This window comes from Camellia sinensis, chromosome 5 (genome assembly GCF_055761805.1).
Source record: "Camellia sinensis isolate YWXY chromosome 5, ASM5576180v1, whole genome shotgun sequence".
Taxonomy (NCBI): domain Eukaryota; kingdom Viridiplantae; phylum Streptophyta; class Magnoliopsida; order Ericales; family Theaceae; genus Camellia; species Camellia sinensis.
Genome location: NC_138965.1, coordinates 131,880,961 through 131,898,840, shown reverse-complemented (window position 1 = coordinate 131,898,840; position 17,880 = coordinate 131,880,961). Strand labels below are relative to the sequence as shown.

Here is a 17,880-nt window from a genome sequence, read left to right as displayed (position 1 = left end):
TCTTTTCTCCAACAGATGTCGAGGCCATGTTCAAACACCTTCTCTCCCCTTCTGGTACACCTCCTCCTACTGCTTTGTCTGTAATTCCAGGTAACTCTTCTTGGTATTTTGATTCTGCCTGTTGTAATCATATGACCTCCAGTTCCACTATCTTTTCTTCTATCGCTTCATCTCCTCATATTCCCTCAATTCAAACTGCTGATGGTTCTCTCATGCCTGTCCGTCATCTTGGTACTGTTTCCACATCTTTCTTAACTTTACCTCAAGTTTATCATATCCCTGCTCTCACTTTAAACCTTATCTCTATTGGTCAATTATGTGAACTTGGTCTAACTGTCACCTTTTCTGCTACTCATTGTTTGGTGCAGGACCCTCAGACGAGGCAGACTATTGGGATCGGCCGTAAGCACGGATGTCTCTATGAGCTCATTCACCTTCATGTTCCTGCCTCTCCTCAGATCGCTGCTCCTGCATCTGCTTCCTCATTATCTCCTTTTCATCTTTGGCATTGTCGCTTAGGACATATTTCTATTACTCGCTTAAAGTCTTTGGTTTCTAGTGGACAATTGGGTCATGTAATTCCAGATACTTTCGATTGTATACCCTGTCAACTTGCCAAACAACCTGCTTTATCATTCAATAAAAGTACTTCTGTTTCCTGTGCACCTTTTGATCTTATACATTCGGATATTTGGGGCCTTTCCCCTACCACTACTATGGGGGGATCTCGTTATTTTGTTGTTTTCATTGATGATTTTTCACGGTTTACTTGGATTTTTCTCATGAAAACTCGGTCTGACCTCAAAACCCTTTATTATCGATTTGCCCAAATGATCCACACCCAATTTTCCAAAACCATCAAACTCTTTCGCTCCGACAATGCTATGGAATATCGGGATTCAGATTTCCTTTCTTTTCTTCAGAGTCATGGTACAATGCCTCATCGTTCCTGTGCTGGCACGTCCCAGCAAAATGGCCGTGCTGAACGGAAACATAGGCATATTCTTGACACTACTCGCGCTCTCCTTCTCTCTTCTTCCTGCCCTGAAAACTTTTGGGGGGAAGCTGCCCTCACTGCTGTCTACACTATCAATTGTGCTCCTTCCCCTGTCATCCATAATCAAACTCCCTTTGAACGTCTGCATGGCACTCCCCCTCCATATGCTAATCTTCGGGTTTTTGGCTCTACCTGCTTTGTTCTCCTTCAATCTCATGAACGCACCAAGCTTGAACCGCGTTCTCGTCTTTGTTGCTTTCTTGGGTATGGAATTGAACATAAAGGTATTCGCTGTTGGGACTCTCTCTCTAAACGTCTTCGTATCTCCCGCCATGTCGTTTTTTGGGAGCACCAAATGTTTTCCTCTCTTTCCTCCTTTCACTTACTTGAACTTTCCACTAATGTACTGTTTACTAATCCTTCCATCGATCTCTTCTCTGATGATTTTGATACAGGTCCCTCCTTCCTTGAGACGCCCTTGCTCACTCCTGCTCCCGACCGGACTGCTCTCCCTGAAGGTCCACCTCTCCCTGCACCACCTTCTTCTCCACCGGTTCTTCCTCCCACCGATCCTCCTACGGGTCGACCACACCGGGTAACTCAACCTCCTATCCACCTTCGTGATTATATTGTTGGGTCTGCTGCCTTTTCTACTTATGAACCTACCTCCTATCGTGAGGCTTGTACTAATCCTCTTTGGCAGCAAGCTATGATTGATGAACTTCAGGCTTTGGACAAAACTCATACTTGGGATCTTGTTGACCTTCCTCCTGGCAAAACTGCGATTGGCTGCAAATGGGTTTACAAAATCAAGACTCATTCTGATGGCTCTATTGAACGCTACAAAGCTCGTCTTGTTGCCAAGGGTTTCAACCAGGAATATGGGATTGATTATGAGGAAACCTTCTCCCCTGTTGCTCGGCTTACCTCTGTTCGCAGTTTACTGGCTGTTGCTGCTGCTCGCCACTGGGAGCTTTTTCAAATGGATGTCAAAAATGCCTTCCTCAATGGTACTCTTCTTGAGGAGGTCTACATGCAACCTCCACCTGGGTCTACTTTTCCCTCTCATAAGGTTTACAAACTACAGCGTGCCCTCTATGGCCTCAAGCAAGCACCCCGCGCCTGGTTTTCTAAGTTCAGTTCTACCATTCATGACTTCGGGTTCACCTCTAGCTCCTATGACTCTGCTCTTTTTATACGGACTACTCCTCATGGTACCACTCTTCTCCTTCTGTATGTGGATGATATGATTATCACTGGTAATGATGCAGCTGGTATTCTCCACCTCAAACGTTTTCTCCACCGTCAGTTTGAGATGAAGGACCTTGGTACTCTCAACTACTTTTTAGGCCTTGAAGTCTCTCATGATTCTACTGGCTCTTATTTATCTCAGGCCAAAAATGCATTCGATCTTCTGGCTCGTGCTGGTCTTATTGATTGCAAAACTACATCTACTCCAGTTGATCCTCAGATTCATCTCACTCCTCTCGATGGGGCTCCCCTCCCTGATGCTACTCTTTATCGTCAGCTCGTCGGTAGTCTTGTCTATCTCACAGTGACTCGTCCTGACATTGCCTATGCTGTTCACATTGTTAGTCAGTACATGTCGGCTCCTCGCACTCCCCACTATACTACTCTACTCCACATCCTTCGATACATCAAAGGCACCCTGTTCCATGGCCTTCACTACTCTGCTTCCTCATCTCTTGAACTGCGTGCCTTCTTTGATGCTGATTGGGCTGGGGATCCTACGGATCGACGCTCCACCACGGGATTTTGTTTCTTCTTAGGGGATTCTCTTCTTACTTGGCGTAGCAAAAAACAATCCCTCACTGCCCGTTCTAGCACTGAAGCTGAATACCGAGCCCTTGCTGATACTACTCAGGAACTTCTCTGGCTTCGCTGGCTCCTCATTGATATGGGTATTTCCTCTTCTGGCGCTACCCCTCTTTATTGTGACAATCAGAGTGCCATTCAGATTGCTCACAATGATGTTTTTCATGATCGTACCAAGCACATTGAGATTGATTGTCATTTCATTCGACAGCATGTTACACGTGGTACTGTTCATCTTCTCCCCATTGCTTCTGCCGATCAACTTGCTGATATTTTCACCAAGGCTCATCCTCCTGGGCGCTTCCGTGATCTTGTTTCCAAACTCAACTTGGTCGATGCCTACCCTCCTTGAGTTTGCGGGGGGCTGTTAACATATAATATACATCCCACTATACACCCCACTAACATGTATAGCTGTAAAGGGCCTTGTAGCTGTAAAGGCCACACTTTCACTTTAGCTTTAGCATATCTCAATGTAATTAGCCTATGCATCCGATTCCATTTGTCTCCTTCTCCTCTCTATAAAGAGAGGGAGCTCACTCTCTTGTATGTACTGAAATATAACATAACAACACCAATTCTTCAATTCAGTCTCTCTCTGTTCTCTCCCTCCTTACCAATCTTTCAGTGAGATAGAGAGATGGAGGGAAATGTAATGGGGGGTTAAGGATGAAAGTTTGGAGCAGGTGGGAGGAATAAAAGAACAAAGAGGGGATGGTCAAAAGAGACTACTATTAAAGAAGATCATGATGAAGAAGATGAAGAGAGAGAGAGAGAGACAGAGGAACCACAATCGATGGTGTTGTTATTAGTCATGGAGTGGATATACCTTAGGTGGGAGGGGCTGTGTGGAGAAGATAGTGCCTCATAGTGGCTGTGTGGATGTAATGCCATTGGGAGTGGTGGGGTAGTCCAATTTAAGAGAGAGAAAGTTATGGTAGTAAAATGGCATTTATAAAAAAATTGAAGAAAAAAAGTAGGGAAATTTGGCTATAAACCTCATTTACTTTCCTTTTATTGTTAAAATGATTAAGAAAAAAATTATACTTTCTGAACCCCCTTATAATTATAAAGTCTTGCATAAAGGACAAAATTTATTATTTAAATCTTTTATCAGACTATTATACCCTCAACTAAATCTTCTTACTTTCTTCACCCACTTTCTTCCCACCTTCTTTGTCTCTCTCCTTCTTCTCTCCCTTCTTTAACTCCTTCAAGCTTTAGATCTGAAAGCTCAGTTACCATCTCTGGAACTCTTGCGTCGACCTCACCAACACCGCTGGCGTCCGATCCTCTTCCGCCGCTCCCTCCGGGAAACACGCCAAGCTCCGCCACATCACCGCTGATTTGCTCTTCCTATGTATATGTGTATGTATGCATGTATGTATATATGACTCATACATACATGTGTATATGTATATATATCGGTAAGTAAGTGTATGTATGTATATTATGCGAAGGCTACGGCGACGATTGTCGCCGGACTCTAGCTATAGATATACACACACACACACACACACATATATATATATATATAGAGAGAGAGAGAGAGGCAGATATGTTGATGTGCAATTACCATTTCCACCAATTTGAGGTTCAATACCAATCTAGGGTTCTAGATCAACGCTGTCGCGGTGCTCTAGGAGGCGACAAAGGCATGTTTGGTGGAGTTATTTGGTTATACATATTTTTTTTAAACACAGATCTGAGTTTTGAATATATGTGTATATATATATATATATTTGTGTATGAGTGTTGTTGAATACATGTATTCTTTGAAATCAAAAGATAGAGAGATATTTGGATGTGTTCTCTGAAATGGCTACCTCAGTCAAATTATGATTATGTTGATATTTGGATGTTTTTGTTTAGTTTTTGATCTGTGTGTTTTGTAGTTATATATCCTTGTAATATAGATTTGTGTTTTTACTAGTTTTTGAATTGATTTGTTCATACTTAGTTTGTTCAATGGATAATCGATTTATTAAAATGGATGATCTATTCAATTTCTTTCTTTTTCTCTCTCTGATAAGAATCTCTCTAATAAGAATTTCACACATAAATTTTACTAATTAGAGTAAAGTTTACTCTGAATCAGAATAAAATTTTACTCTTGTTAAAAACATGTTGATTTGCTTAAAAATATAAAATTTTACTCTGAATCATAGTAAACTTTACTTTGATTCAAAGCAAAACTTTACTCTGAAATTTTACTTTGGTTAAAAACATGTTGATTTGCTTAACAATATAAAATTTTACTTTGAATCATAATAAACTTTACTCTGATTCAGAGTAAAGTTTACTATGTTTCAAAGTAAAGTTTTACTCTGAAATTTTACTTTGGTTAAAAACATGTTGATTTACTTAACAATATAAAATTTTACTTTGAATCATAATTTTACTCTGAATCAGAGTAAAGTTTACTGTGATTCAAAGTAAAATTTTACTCTGAAATATACTGTGAAAATGACTTAATAAGAGAGCTGATAGATATGAGGGTAATATAGTAAAAGAAACAAGTTTTAAAATATTAGGGAGTTTTAAAAGTACCTATGCCTCCGTTTGGCAAGAGCTAAACGGGGCTTTTTTGGCTATTTTAGCCACAAAAGACAAAATAGGCTATTTTAGTCACAAAAAACAAAACATCACATCCAACCCATAATCATTACATTATTCTCTCACAAAAAAAGCCAAAAAAGCCAAAAAGCCCTTCCCAAACCAAACTTTTTAGCCCAGGCTAAAATAGCCAAAAAAGCCAAAAAGCCAACCCACTTCCCAAACGGAGGCTATATAATTCTTGTCATTTTCAAAGACAATTTAGATAGTGATGAGTCTATCACCAAATCCCCCCAAAAAGTAAGGGTATTCTAGTTTTTTCATTAATTTCATCACATCCCATGACTTTTGCACATCACTCCAAATCATAGGGGGTTTATGAGTACATTTATAAAAATCAGAGAAGTAATGTGTAAACACGCAAAATCACAGTGATAAAATTAATTATCCCTTTAAATTTTTTAAAGATTTTGTTGAAATATTTTAATACAATAAACTATACATTTTATATTATATAATGAATATTTTTTTCATTAAACATCAACAAATTCTTGAGAGAACGGAAGAACTATGACGAATGAGGAGAAATCTTAAATTGTTAAGTATTGATCATCATTAAAATAGTGTTGACTATTTTCCTCAAGGTTTGAATATTTTTTTAATAATTTATTTACTTGTTCAGTCAAATTTAAATAGAATTCATTGAGTTCAATTCCAATTAGATTTAGGTCTCGTTTGGAAACAAGTTATTTTAGTAACTTTTTGACTTTTTAGTTAAAATTTAAAGAAAAAAAAATCTAATTGTTTAGGATAAACTTTTTGACTTTTTACGAAAATATGTGAAATAAAATAAGATAAATAATGAGAAAGGGGATAAAATGACCGAAATGGCCTTATAGCATGTCAGAGTACCTGTGGATGTGTCAGTGACCTCTGCAAAGTGTTGGATGTGAATTTGCTTTCTTGGACAACGCAATAGGAGGGTTGTGTGCTGTAATGTTAGTAAATAATACAATGCATTTCGCTAAATTTATAACGGTCAAACTTTATTTCTTTTACAGAATTCTACACGTGTCACGTAATATTATGTAAATAATATTTACGTTTATATACATAACCATTTTATGTATATGGGATATGGATTGTACTTTGTGTATTGTAATAATTTGTTATGAAACATCACATTTTACGTTAAAAATAAAAAAATTTTAATTTTTTTTTTTAAAATCTAACAAATTATGGGAGTGTTTGGGAACTTGGCTTTTCAGTTTTTTAATTTTTTTATTTTTTCAGTACAACAAAAATGTCTTTCAAAACCCAAAAAAACAAATCCCTCACAAAATATCATATCAAATCCCATACTATTTCAATTTTTTTGTCACAAATATCACATCCAATCACAAAAAAAATCCAACTATCTTCCCAAACACAAAGGGTCTGTTTGGTGTGCCGTTTTGTAACACATACGTTTTCAATTTTCTAATTATATTTACAAAATTTAAACAACTCAAATATAAACTTGTTTGGTAAATTTCAATTACATAAATCAGTGGTCTCTGTTTATAAATTTGGCCACAAAATGTAAACTTAAAAAATGCGTATCCGTTTTGAGTTTTGAATTTTTCTTTTTTTACCACCCAACACTAGCCACCACCCGCCACCATTTTCCACCACCGTCTTCTGCCACCACCACCCAACCCCCACCACCGTCTTCTGCCACCACCACCTAACCCCCACCACCGTCTTCTGCCACCACCACCTAACCCCCACCACCGTCTTCTGCCACCACCACTCACCACCCACCCACCCACCACCACCACCCACCACCCGCCACCCACCTGCTACCACCGCCCACCACCCGCCACCACTACCCACCTGCCACCCCTGGCCACCACCACCCACCCTTCGCCACCACTAACACCCACCTGCCACCATCTGCCACTACCGTCCACCGCCCGCCAACGTCACTACCATCTACCGCCTGCCACCACCACCACCACCACCACCACCACCACCACCCACTTGCTACCACCCACCACCTTCCACCACCACCCACCACCACCACCACCATCACCCACTACCCACGTACCACCCATCTGTCACCAGTACCCACCACCACCACCACCACCACCCACTACCCACGTACCACCCATCTGTCACCAGTACCCACCACCACCACCCACTCGCTACCACCCACACCCGCCTTCGTCACCCACCTACCCACCCACCCGCCACCACTCGCCACCACCTGCCACCGTCACCCACCCACCCAGCATCACCACCCGCCACCACCACCACCACCACCATCACCCACCACCTACGTGCCACCCACCTGCCACCACCACCTGTTACCCACCACCCATCGTAAACAGACATCCATTCCGTTTTCAATTTACATTTAAAAAAAATTAACAGATTGTAATAAAAAATTGTTTGATAATTTTTTTGGTTAAAAATGAGTTTAAAAATTTTACAAAAAACCTAAATCAAAAAAATGAGGAAACGTTTTCAGTTATCAATTTTTTTCAATTAATTTTTTTATCAAATGTAATTTATTTTCAAAATTTGTTTTCAAGTAATGTTTTCCTCAAATAAATTTTTTTTCAATTTTTTTTTCAATTAATTTTTTTTTCCAATTAACCTTTTCGATCAAATATTTTTTTCCCAACTAATATTTTTAAATTAATTTTTTAATAATTTCCATTTCTTTTTCAAAGTTTTTCGAATTAGTTTTTTACCCAATTATTTTTGTCGAATTAAATTTTTCATTCAATTATTTTTTTAATTAATTTTTGGTCAATTACAATGTGTGTGATCCCATATGTACAATCTTTTTAAATTCCCACACTGGGAAACTATTTCCAAAATATACAACCAAGCAAACCAAAAACTTTTGTCAATGCTTGCCCCAATTTTTTTTTCTTTTTTTTTTTTATAAATTTATCTCCCAAAACCAAACCACACACACCCATACTTTCAAAAATTCACAATTTTGTAAACTTGGTAAATTTTCAATTTTTTTTTTTTTATAAATTTGACATTGGTGTCCGTTCCATAGACATGGTAATTTCTTTGATGTCCACAACATTTTCGAAAACAAATTTCGTAATGAATAACATTGACACTTTCGTTGGTAATGTTTGTGGTGTTATAGATGAAACTTGGAAAATAAAATTTTAATTATTGTCAATTTGCAATATTGAAAGTAGTTTATTTGAAATCGTGATCAAATACATTATTTTTTTTTATTGTATTTCTGAAATACTGATTTTTATTTTAGTTGGTTGAAGACAATTTTGTGCCATGTTTTTTACGTGATGTATTTGGGCACAATTATAGATTTTACAGTTAATGCATGTAATATGTGTGACGGAATTCGTTATGACAATCTGTGAAATAGGGATTTTGCATTAACCATACACGCATGCAAAGTACGACGACTTTGAAAGTTTTTTTTTACAAATTCGTACATCTTCAAATATCTAAACAGTTTTGTACGTTATGCATACAAAAGTACAAAACAAGACATTAGTGACAGTTTTCACAAAACACATACTACGGAAAACATTTAAAAGCAGTCATGGTAAACAACACTGTCCGACTACCTACCATTGCGCCGAATTTGGTATAACTCAGCCCTTATCCGATGACGCACCTCCGCCATTTCAACGTCCTTGTCCGTAGCCACCACGGGTTCGTGCAGGGCAGCCAAATCTGCGCGATCGGGAATATCGGCATACGTGTACTCCGCCGCATTTCTGACAGCAGCAATGGTCGCATCATCCTCGCAGTTTCTGCGTATGAAATTGTGTAATGCCATAGATGCAGCCACCAACGGCACCTGGACTCTACGAAAGTCAAACCGAGGCATATTGTGCAAGAATCTCCACCGCGACTTCCAAGCGCCAAATGTTCGCTCAATTACACTCCGCAATGAAGAGTGGGCACGGTTGAACAACTCATCACGATTCCTCAGCTTGTGACGTTGAAAGTGTGGTTGGTGATAGTGGCTGCCCTTATATGGTGCGAGAAATCCCTTCTTATTACTGTATCCACTATCTACTAGATAATAGCGACCTGTGAATGTGTACATATTAATACATTTTTGTTTCACGTGTGGGCCAAAAAATTTAACAAGTTATGGCATTGAACAAATAAACTATGCGTACGTACCATCCACTGCAGTTGGAAAATTATATTGCGGATCCTCGGTCACAATGTTTAAAATCCGGCTTTCATGCATGCTACCCTCCCAACCACATGACACAAATACGAAACACATATTGAAATCACACACTGCCAAAATATTTTGAGTGTGGCAACCCTTTTGGCTAAAATACGGGGCTGCTTCCGACTCCTTTATGCACGCTGGCACGTGTGTCCCATCCAATGCACCTAAACAATCCTACACAATTCGAACAAGTAGGCAACGTATTAGTACCATGATGACATGCATTATAGCCGCGCAATTTTTTGAAGTCACATCTTTGTAGAATTTGCGAAAAAAAACCTCGAATTGTTGCATTTTTTTCGCACCTTAAACGACAAATACTGTGGTTGGGTCTGTAGGTGGGGATCCCTCCTGTTTTGGAAATCTGTGGGCGGCCGACAGTGCGCGACGGTAAACTTTTTCATTGCTTTCAGAACATTATGAAAATGGCGTGATATTGTTTCACCGGAGTGTTGGAATCTTTCTTGAAGCTCGCGGTTAGGCAAGTTTTTTAGGACGTGAATGAAGATTGCAACACTCTCCTCAACGTGCAAGCCGTGGTCCCGCTCAGGTACATGCAACCCGAAGTCGTTCACTAGTGTGCCACATAAACGGGTAAAAACGACTTTGGGCATGCACAGTTCATAGCGAAATCTGCCACTGTGTCCATTATACAATTCCAAAATCCATGCCCTCCCCGTCAAGATGGACGTCCGACATGGAACTTTAAGCACGTGCGCCCTGCAGTAGTCGGAGGCAATTCTGTACGCTTCAACATAATTATTATTCATTCCAGTCTGCCACTCGATTGCGAGCGCCGCGACATCATCACACATTTCCTGCATCCGTGCATCGGTGTCATCGTCGCTTTCCATGCCTAAATCACATAACTCCAAATAAAATCAGAAGCATAACATGACAGACTACTACTCTGCCAAAATTAAACATGCAAAAATTAATTTTTGTAAAAAAAACTGTTAAGGCTGTCAATAACAGGAGTATTATGCATAAATAATCAATTTATTTCATTTGCATAAGTTCTTCTGAGACCTTCTATTGTATTAAAGTAGTTCTGTTAGAAATGGTGAAATCGTGAAGACATTTACTTGATGTATAAATAAGAAATTTTTTTTTCCTTTTATGACTAATAAGCAATACAGAAATTGCAATGCGATATACAAAAACACAATGTTAAATTAAAATATACAAAAATAATAACTTAAATTATTTTGCTTGTCTAGTGCCTTACAACGGGTCTAACTTCCAATTTTTAAGTTGAAGGCTTCAGTAAACTGGACATGTCTATCTGCAAGTAGCAACGCTTTTGCTCAAATGGTCCAGTACAGCTGATTTACAACCACTGTTTACATAACTATGAAGCTGCAAATTGGAAGAGTGTAATCAGATTCATGGTTTATTGTAATTTAAAATTGTAAAATCCATAGCCAATACCCAACCAATGCACATCCATAATTAGAAAACCAGGCAAAGAAAAGGAATAGCATAACCATCTCCCTACCAATTGTCCTTACAAAGCATAGTTGAAAACATCATGTCATTAGCAAATACATAACAAACAAGTTCGAAAAGAAGTCCAACACAAAGCATTTCATTAAAACATAGCCCTTTAGCAAATATAAGCGAAGTCCAACGCATAAGCGAAAACAAGTCCAACACATAACCCATAGCAAGTCCAACACACAGCATAGTTAGAAACGAAGTCCTTGATTGCGCAATATGCTTGCAAGAGTTGGAGCTGCTGTCATCCTCTCTTTGTCTTGTTGCTTTACCTGGAGCCAGCCGATGATGCCTTCATTGGAAGGAATACTCATAACCATCTCCTTATTATTGGGCACCTCCATAAGGGAAATACCGAAATGGAGCAGTGGATTAGTTTGTTCAAGTCCTTGAATTTCATAAAGATGTCGGATAGCTTCGGCCATAGCGACACTTTGTCCACCGACAACATGGTTAACAGTGAGTTCCTTACTTTGTGTCTTCACCGAATTCACCAAATCATCCATGCTTGTTGCCAATGCTTCTGCCCCGGTGATTCGTTTCTTCTGCACGGCTGTGACAGATGAGTGCCTCCTTTTGCTACCACTACCGGATGTGGTAATGTTTGCAGATTTCATCATGTTTGCAGTTTCAGAGGCACCCAATTCGTTGCTGTTCGTAGAGAAGTCTGCACTATCGGACTCCCCTTCCACCTCCAGTTGGTTCCGCATCTCACCAGGCGTCCAAGCATTTTTTCCCGTTGCTGCAGCCCCCGTGAAAACACGACGCATTAATTCCTCGTGATCCAACCTCTTTGTTCTAAACTTGCAACACTCTTTGTCAACCTGTAATACAATACAACGGGAGTACACTATTACCAAAATGAATAACTTATAAATCTGGGAATCTGTGCATTATGAATGAACCAAGAAAATTTTAAACTACCAACATTCAAGAATTAATCAGGCATTATGAATAACAAATTTGTCTGGATAGTCCTGCCCAATAACAGATCTGTCCAACTGTCTGGGCAATTCTATGATTACACATTGCTAACAGGTAATATATTAATCAAATCTGTTCCAATCTATTATAATCTGTCCAGACAGGGATTATGTCCAGACAGGGATAATCTGTCCAGGAATAGAATCTGTCCAGACATATTTCTGCAATAATCTGTCCAGGAACAATGTTCAATACATCAAAGTAAAAATAATATTCATAATAGGGCATACTTAATGGAAGATCTAATCCGCAAAAATGATCAAAATTGCATATACGCAATCCCACAAAGTGACAAATACTTTAAAACCTAGCTGTTTCAATTCTCAAAAACTAACAAATTAATAAAACCCATAATTCAAAGTGCCAAAACCATCAATACTATTCTGAATTCTCAGATAACCCATTTACCAAATCCAGAAATGAGACAAACCAAGATGAGACAAGGCGTAAACCCCCCCAAGAAGAACCAATAATACCAACAAGGCGATATAAGAGGGTTCTGGTAGACAGATAAGGGTTCATGTAATCTGTCCAGGAAAATTTTACTGCACAGATTATTGTAACAGATTATTACTTTTTTGGACAGATTATTATATGATAGCCAAGTGAAATTGTAATTCCCAGGATCTTACAGTATAGGCTTTTAAAAATATAAGCATATGTTGTCGTCATTCATTACACATTGGTGGAGTTCATTACATCAATGACAGAAAATGGGGAAAACAGTGAAACAGAAAAACACATCATGATAGATCCAATTGTGAAAGAAAAATTAAGGTAGAAATCTGAGACGGTCTAGGCAACCATAAAGTAAAAAGTGAAATCAACTCTTGACAATTATACATTTCAACATTACTGAGATGCTGAGGAAAGTTTTCAAGAAGATCAAACAAAGGTTTTAAAAAAAACACATGACATGTCATGCCAAAACTAGTGTAACCACAAAGTGAGCATCACAAAATTATAAAACATGAGTTCAAGTCGTTACCTTCTCCATTGTAGCCCACCATTCATCCGACGCATTGATGAAGCCAGTCTCTTGGTCGAACCCAATTCCAGTGGGGCCTTTGCGGCTATCCATTAGTTTCGACCATGCACGCCACTCTGCCTTTAGTTGGTTGTACTTATTTTTCAGTTGTTTCATGCTATGTGTCAACCCAGTCGCTGCCTCAAAAGTCTTTGCCAAAGACCGGTACCTATTTGGATTTATTGACATGTGCGGCTTGTTACCTGCATCTATTTCCTTGACAACAAGTTCCAAGTAGATACGTATGTTCTCCCAATCCCAATTGGCTTTGTGATAAGGTTTTGGGCCCTTCCCTTTCCCGGAAGGGGTACGAGAGCCGGATCGAGTTGAAGCCATGCGACTATAGAACATTATAATTTGCATTACTTATTAGTTTGTTGTGTGCATTAGTTGTAGTTGTGTTAACCATATGTTATTATGTTTGTCCAACACATATGCAATAGTAAAATGACACGGATAAGTAATATATTACATAAGGAAAGCATAGTACGGTAACAAGCAACACGCGGATACATATATCACATACGGAAACCATAGTACAGTAACCATCTAAACACTGTTACATATATTACATACAGAACAACAAGATAGCGACGATGATGGACAAAAAACATGTGACAACTTTAAGTACACGCAGACTCTGTTCAATGTCAATCAAACGCGCCTCAAAATGACGAACATTGTCTCTGTCATTCTCAACAGCCGTTTGTCGGCCATATTCATCACACCACCCAATCCAATTGACACATGGCTGAGGTTAAAAAAAGTTTTGAAATTATTAGTGACGATTTGACAAGGTAATAATCCCAAAGAAGGTGAAGGTGCTTGTACTCACCACTCCACGAGGGCATTGGTAGTACGCACGTCCTGGATTTTTGGCGGACCGAGAAATCTTGACCACACAATGCCCGTACCCACAAGCACACATAGGGCCTGGTTGCGTTGATGTCGCAGTAGACATAAACGAGGCCATGTACTCTGTGATGACGTGTTCGATGACATGACAGGCACAACAAAATAGGTAAACGGGTGTGACACTTATGGAATGGGATAAGTGTTGTGTAAACAAAACACAACATTATATTTACAAAAGGGAACATATATTCTTCCATTTTCAATAGGATTGCTTCCCTAGTCATTTATGTGCAACTGGTTGAATGCTAAGAAGCGCAGAGGCAAAGACGGGAATTTTGTAAAAAACTAAGATACTGACAAGACAAGACAGAAATACAACAAAAGAAATCTTTTTGTTTTTTTTTTTAAATTTCCATTGCTATGTATATAAATATAAATTTAGGAGACACTGATATAAAAGGCATTAATGTATGTAGGTGTATTTTTACGTTCTCAGTTTCCTGTCTTTGTGTTTATATATTTTAGTTTGATCTTAATGCATCTTTCTAAATCATATAAAAAAGATCACAAATATGATTTGAGGCATGTTTAAACATAGGACACATGTATCTGTGAACTGTGTAGTTAAAAAAAACAAATAAGTCATTCCACGTGACGTGTCCAACACAGAGATGTATCCCTAGCATGTTGGTGCCCCATACATTGACACAAACACATCTATTTTGAAGTGTTAGTACTTCATAAGTTGATTGAGTTGTCAAGTGTCTCAGACTTTTCCTTGCCTTTCATAATGTGAACATAATTTACACTTGTGCTTTGTTATGACAGATTTATAACCGAGAAATTAAAATATTAATCATGATTGACCATACAACAAGCAAAGAGCTTGAAAATAAAAGTAAAAAAAAAAATAGAATCATGGTAAACCAATAATACCAAAATAGCACATGACACACATCAGAAGAAACCTGTTTGATAGCCATGCACACATATTGATGCAATTAACCTCTTTGAAATGGGACAAATGAAAAATCCTCAATCAATTACCATGCAGAAAGACAACCATTCATCACGCTAGAATGGCCATGCACACATACTGATGCAATTAATCTATCACTTTAGGAAACATTGTGCTGAGGCGTCTATTTAAAATTTGTAGTCTAAAAAAACTAGGTAGGTATGAAGGCAACATAATAACGTAAGATCCCACCACAGCATTAACCATATATTGATAGCATTACAAGTCAAAGTCATCCTTGGATTAGCAGTTTTACTGTATTTAGGACAATGTTAATTAAGGCATAACCACAATAAGCCAACTGATATTTGTCAGGAAATACAGTAGGTAAGCAAAGCCAACGCGATTTTGAGGTCAATATATTAAGGCAACTATGTACCAAGCAGCACAATGGTTTGCATCAACCAACATGGCGATTACTAAAGACTGAAGCAACTCAACGGAATGTCAAACTCATACCAGGATTTTTTTGAAACTACAAACTTGTGTATTAGATTAGAAAGAAATAGAATGTTATGTCATGTTAAAATATATGCACATTTACATATATATGTATGTACATGTGTATTAGATTAGAAAGGAATAGACTATATTCATGCGTATGTATATGCATAAAGATCTACAAAAAGTACTTGAATAGATGTTACACAAACATCCTGATCATGGAAATCATGCTCACCAACTTCACAGTTATATAGCTACTGAATTCATGTCTATGTTCCATCTATTTAGCACTTTTTAACAATCGTATCACATTTCCATGAACACTATGAGGCAAGCGTGAAGCAGAAAAATGAAAAATAAGAAAGTGTCAAGCAAAAAAATGAAGACCTTTATACTATTTTGTGAATTTAAAATACAGCTCCATGACCTTACCTTAAACAGATAACCTTAAACAGATTAAAAATCTTAAACGCATGCAAACAGATTACAAAATTTAAGCAGATTAAAAACCTTAAACAGATTACCTAAAAATATAGCGCCATCAAATGCATACGTTACCTTACCTTAAACAGATGACCTTAAACAGAAATCTTAAACAGTTTAAAAATTTGAAACAAATTAAACATTTGTGAAAATTGTAAACACATAAAAATCAACATTACCTTGAACAGATTAAAAATCTTTTGCTGAAGTACATTGTTTAAACACTGAGACATATGGAAGATGAGTTTGTTGTGGAAATTTGTATGATTCGTTGTTTTCTAGTGACAAATTTTCTTTTTTTCTCCCCCCTCCTTTTTCATTATAGGGATTGAATCCACCTTACTCAAAAGATTAACAGGGACAACCAGACTGCCACATAAACAAAAAGAAAATGACCAATTATTCACCAACGTTATTGTGATGTGTTCGTAGGAATCACAATGGTGGCATTTGTAGCTAATTTCACCAAATTTATAGGAATAGTATAAATGAAAATTTCATGTCAACGTATTGCACAATTATAACCACAGAGACAGACAGAATACTTCCAACTTGTTTTATTAATACAGGCTACTTCGTCCTATTTAGGGGGCTTTCTTGTTAGGGGAAAATTAATCATAATACTTCATCGTATTTAGGGGACTTTGTTGTTAATCCCCCCCAAAAAAGCGTTGTAATTTTTTTTTAATGCGTATGAAATAGGCAACGGTTGATACATACACGCGACAAAGACAAACAGAGAGCGAGAGGGAGAGAGGGCAGACTGTGCACATATACAAAAACCAGAGCAGAGAAGTCATGGTTATGAGATCCACACCCCTCCCACCAACGGACAACCCGCAATATTGTCTATTTCCGGTACGTGAAAGAAACCCTAAAACCCCCAACATAATAGGCCAGTTTCTGGAAAAATTTACCCAACTCGAATGTTGAAGACAAATTGGAAAACGACAATGGTCAGACAGAGCGACAGAAACACACACACAGACAGAGAGAGCGCGCGAGAGAGAGAGAGAGAGAGAGAGAGAGAGAGAGAGAGAGAGAGAGAGTTCATACATACATACAAACCAAACAGAGCGTATGACGGTTGGGAAGCCATAGCGAAATGGAAATAAGAGAGGCTAAAGAGAGAGAGACAGAGAGCGAGAGAGAGAGAGAGAGAGAGAGCGAGAGCATACCTGCAGTTGGGGGGATCGTCGGAGGAGGGACTGCTTTTCCGTTTGCCTTGGCGGACTATCGCCGTCTCTTGGTTCCTCTTTCTCTTCAGATCAGAGCTGCTACTATGATCCAGCCTTGAACGAAGGGTCATCTTCATCTTCACCGTTTGATGTAGCTGCACTGCCGTAGCTACTACACTCTGTGGGAGAGTAGGTCTGCTAACATCCCCATCAATGTTTGACATAAAGGCAAGGGTGAAAATGAGATAAACAAAATGAAAGAGGGGCAAAATGGTCATTTTACACAACAGCTGGCAGCCTTCACGTGCAGGTAGTGTATATAGGTTTTTAGGGTGACTTTTTGGCTTTTTTAGTAACTTTTTGGCTTTTTGGCTAAAACAGAAGCATCCCAAACGAGGCCTTAGTAAGTCAATTTAAATTAAGATCGAGTGCAGATTAATCCTAAAAAAATTAATTGATTTTGAGTTTTCAAAAATAAATTTTTAATTTTTAATTCATATATATTTTTTTGTTTTTAGTAAATTTTTTTAATAGTTTATTTATTTATTTACTTTTTAGATATACTTAATTTAGATATATTTAAAAAGTTAAATATTTGTGAAAAAATATTTTAAAAATTCAATAATTACAAAAAAAGAGAAAATTTTATGAATTATTTTTTTTTGTATTTAGTTAATTTTTTTTTGAAATTTCATATTTTTTTTTCTTTTTAAGTATATCTAATTTAGGTGAGTATATCTAATTTAGGTGAATCTAAAAAGTTAAAAAAAAAAA

The 17,880-nt window shown here is 38.0% G+C and overlaps 1 protein-coding gene across 1 annotated transcript; it reads right to left on the bottom strand.

Moving 5' to 3' along the window:
* Nucleotides 1-11,308: 11,308 nt before the first annotated feature.
* LOC114261876 (L10-interacting MYB domain-containing protein-like) lies at nucleotides 11,309-13,464 on the bottom strand. Its single transcript, XM_028202196.2, has 2 exons — nucleotides 13,090-13,464; nucleotides 11,309-11,941 (listed from the first exon to the last, which is right to left on the bottom strand). Exons 1-2 carry the CDS (start codon nucleotides 13,462-13,464, stop codon nucleotides 11,309-11,311), a joined length of 1,008 nt encoding a protein of 335 aa, XP_028057997.2.
* Nucleotides 13,465-17,880: the final 4,416 nt, after the last annotated feature.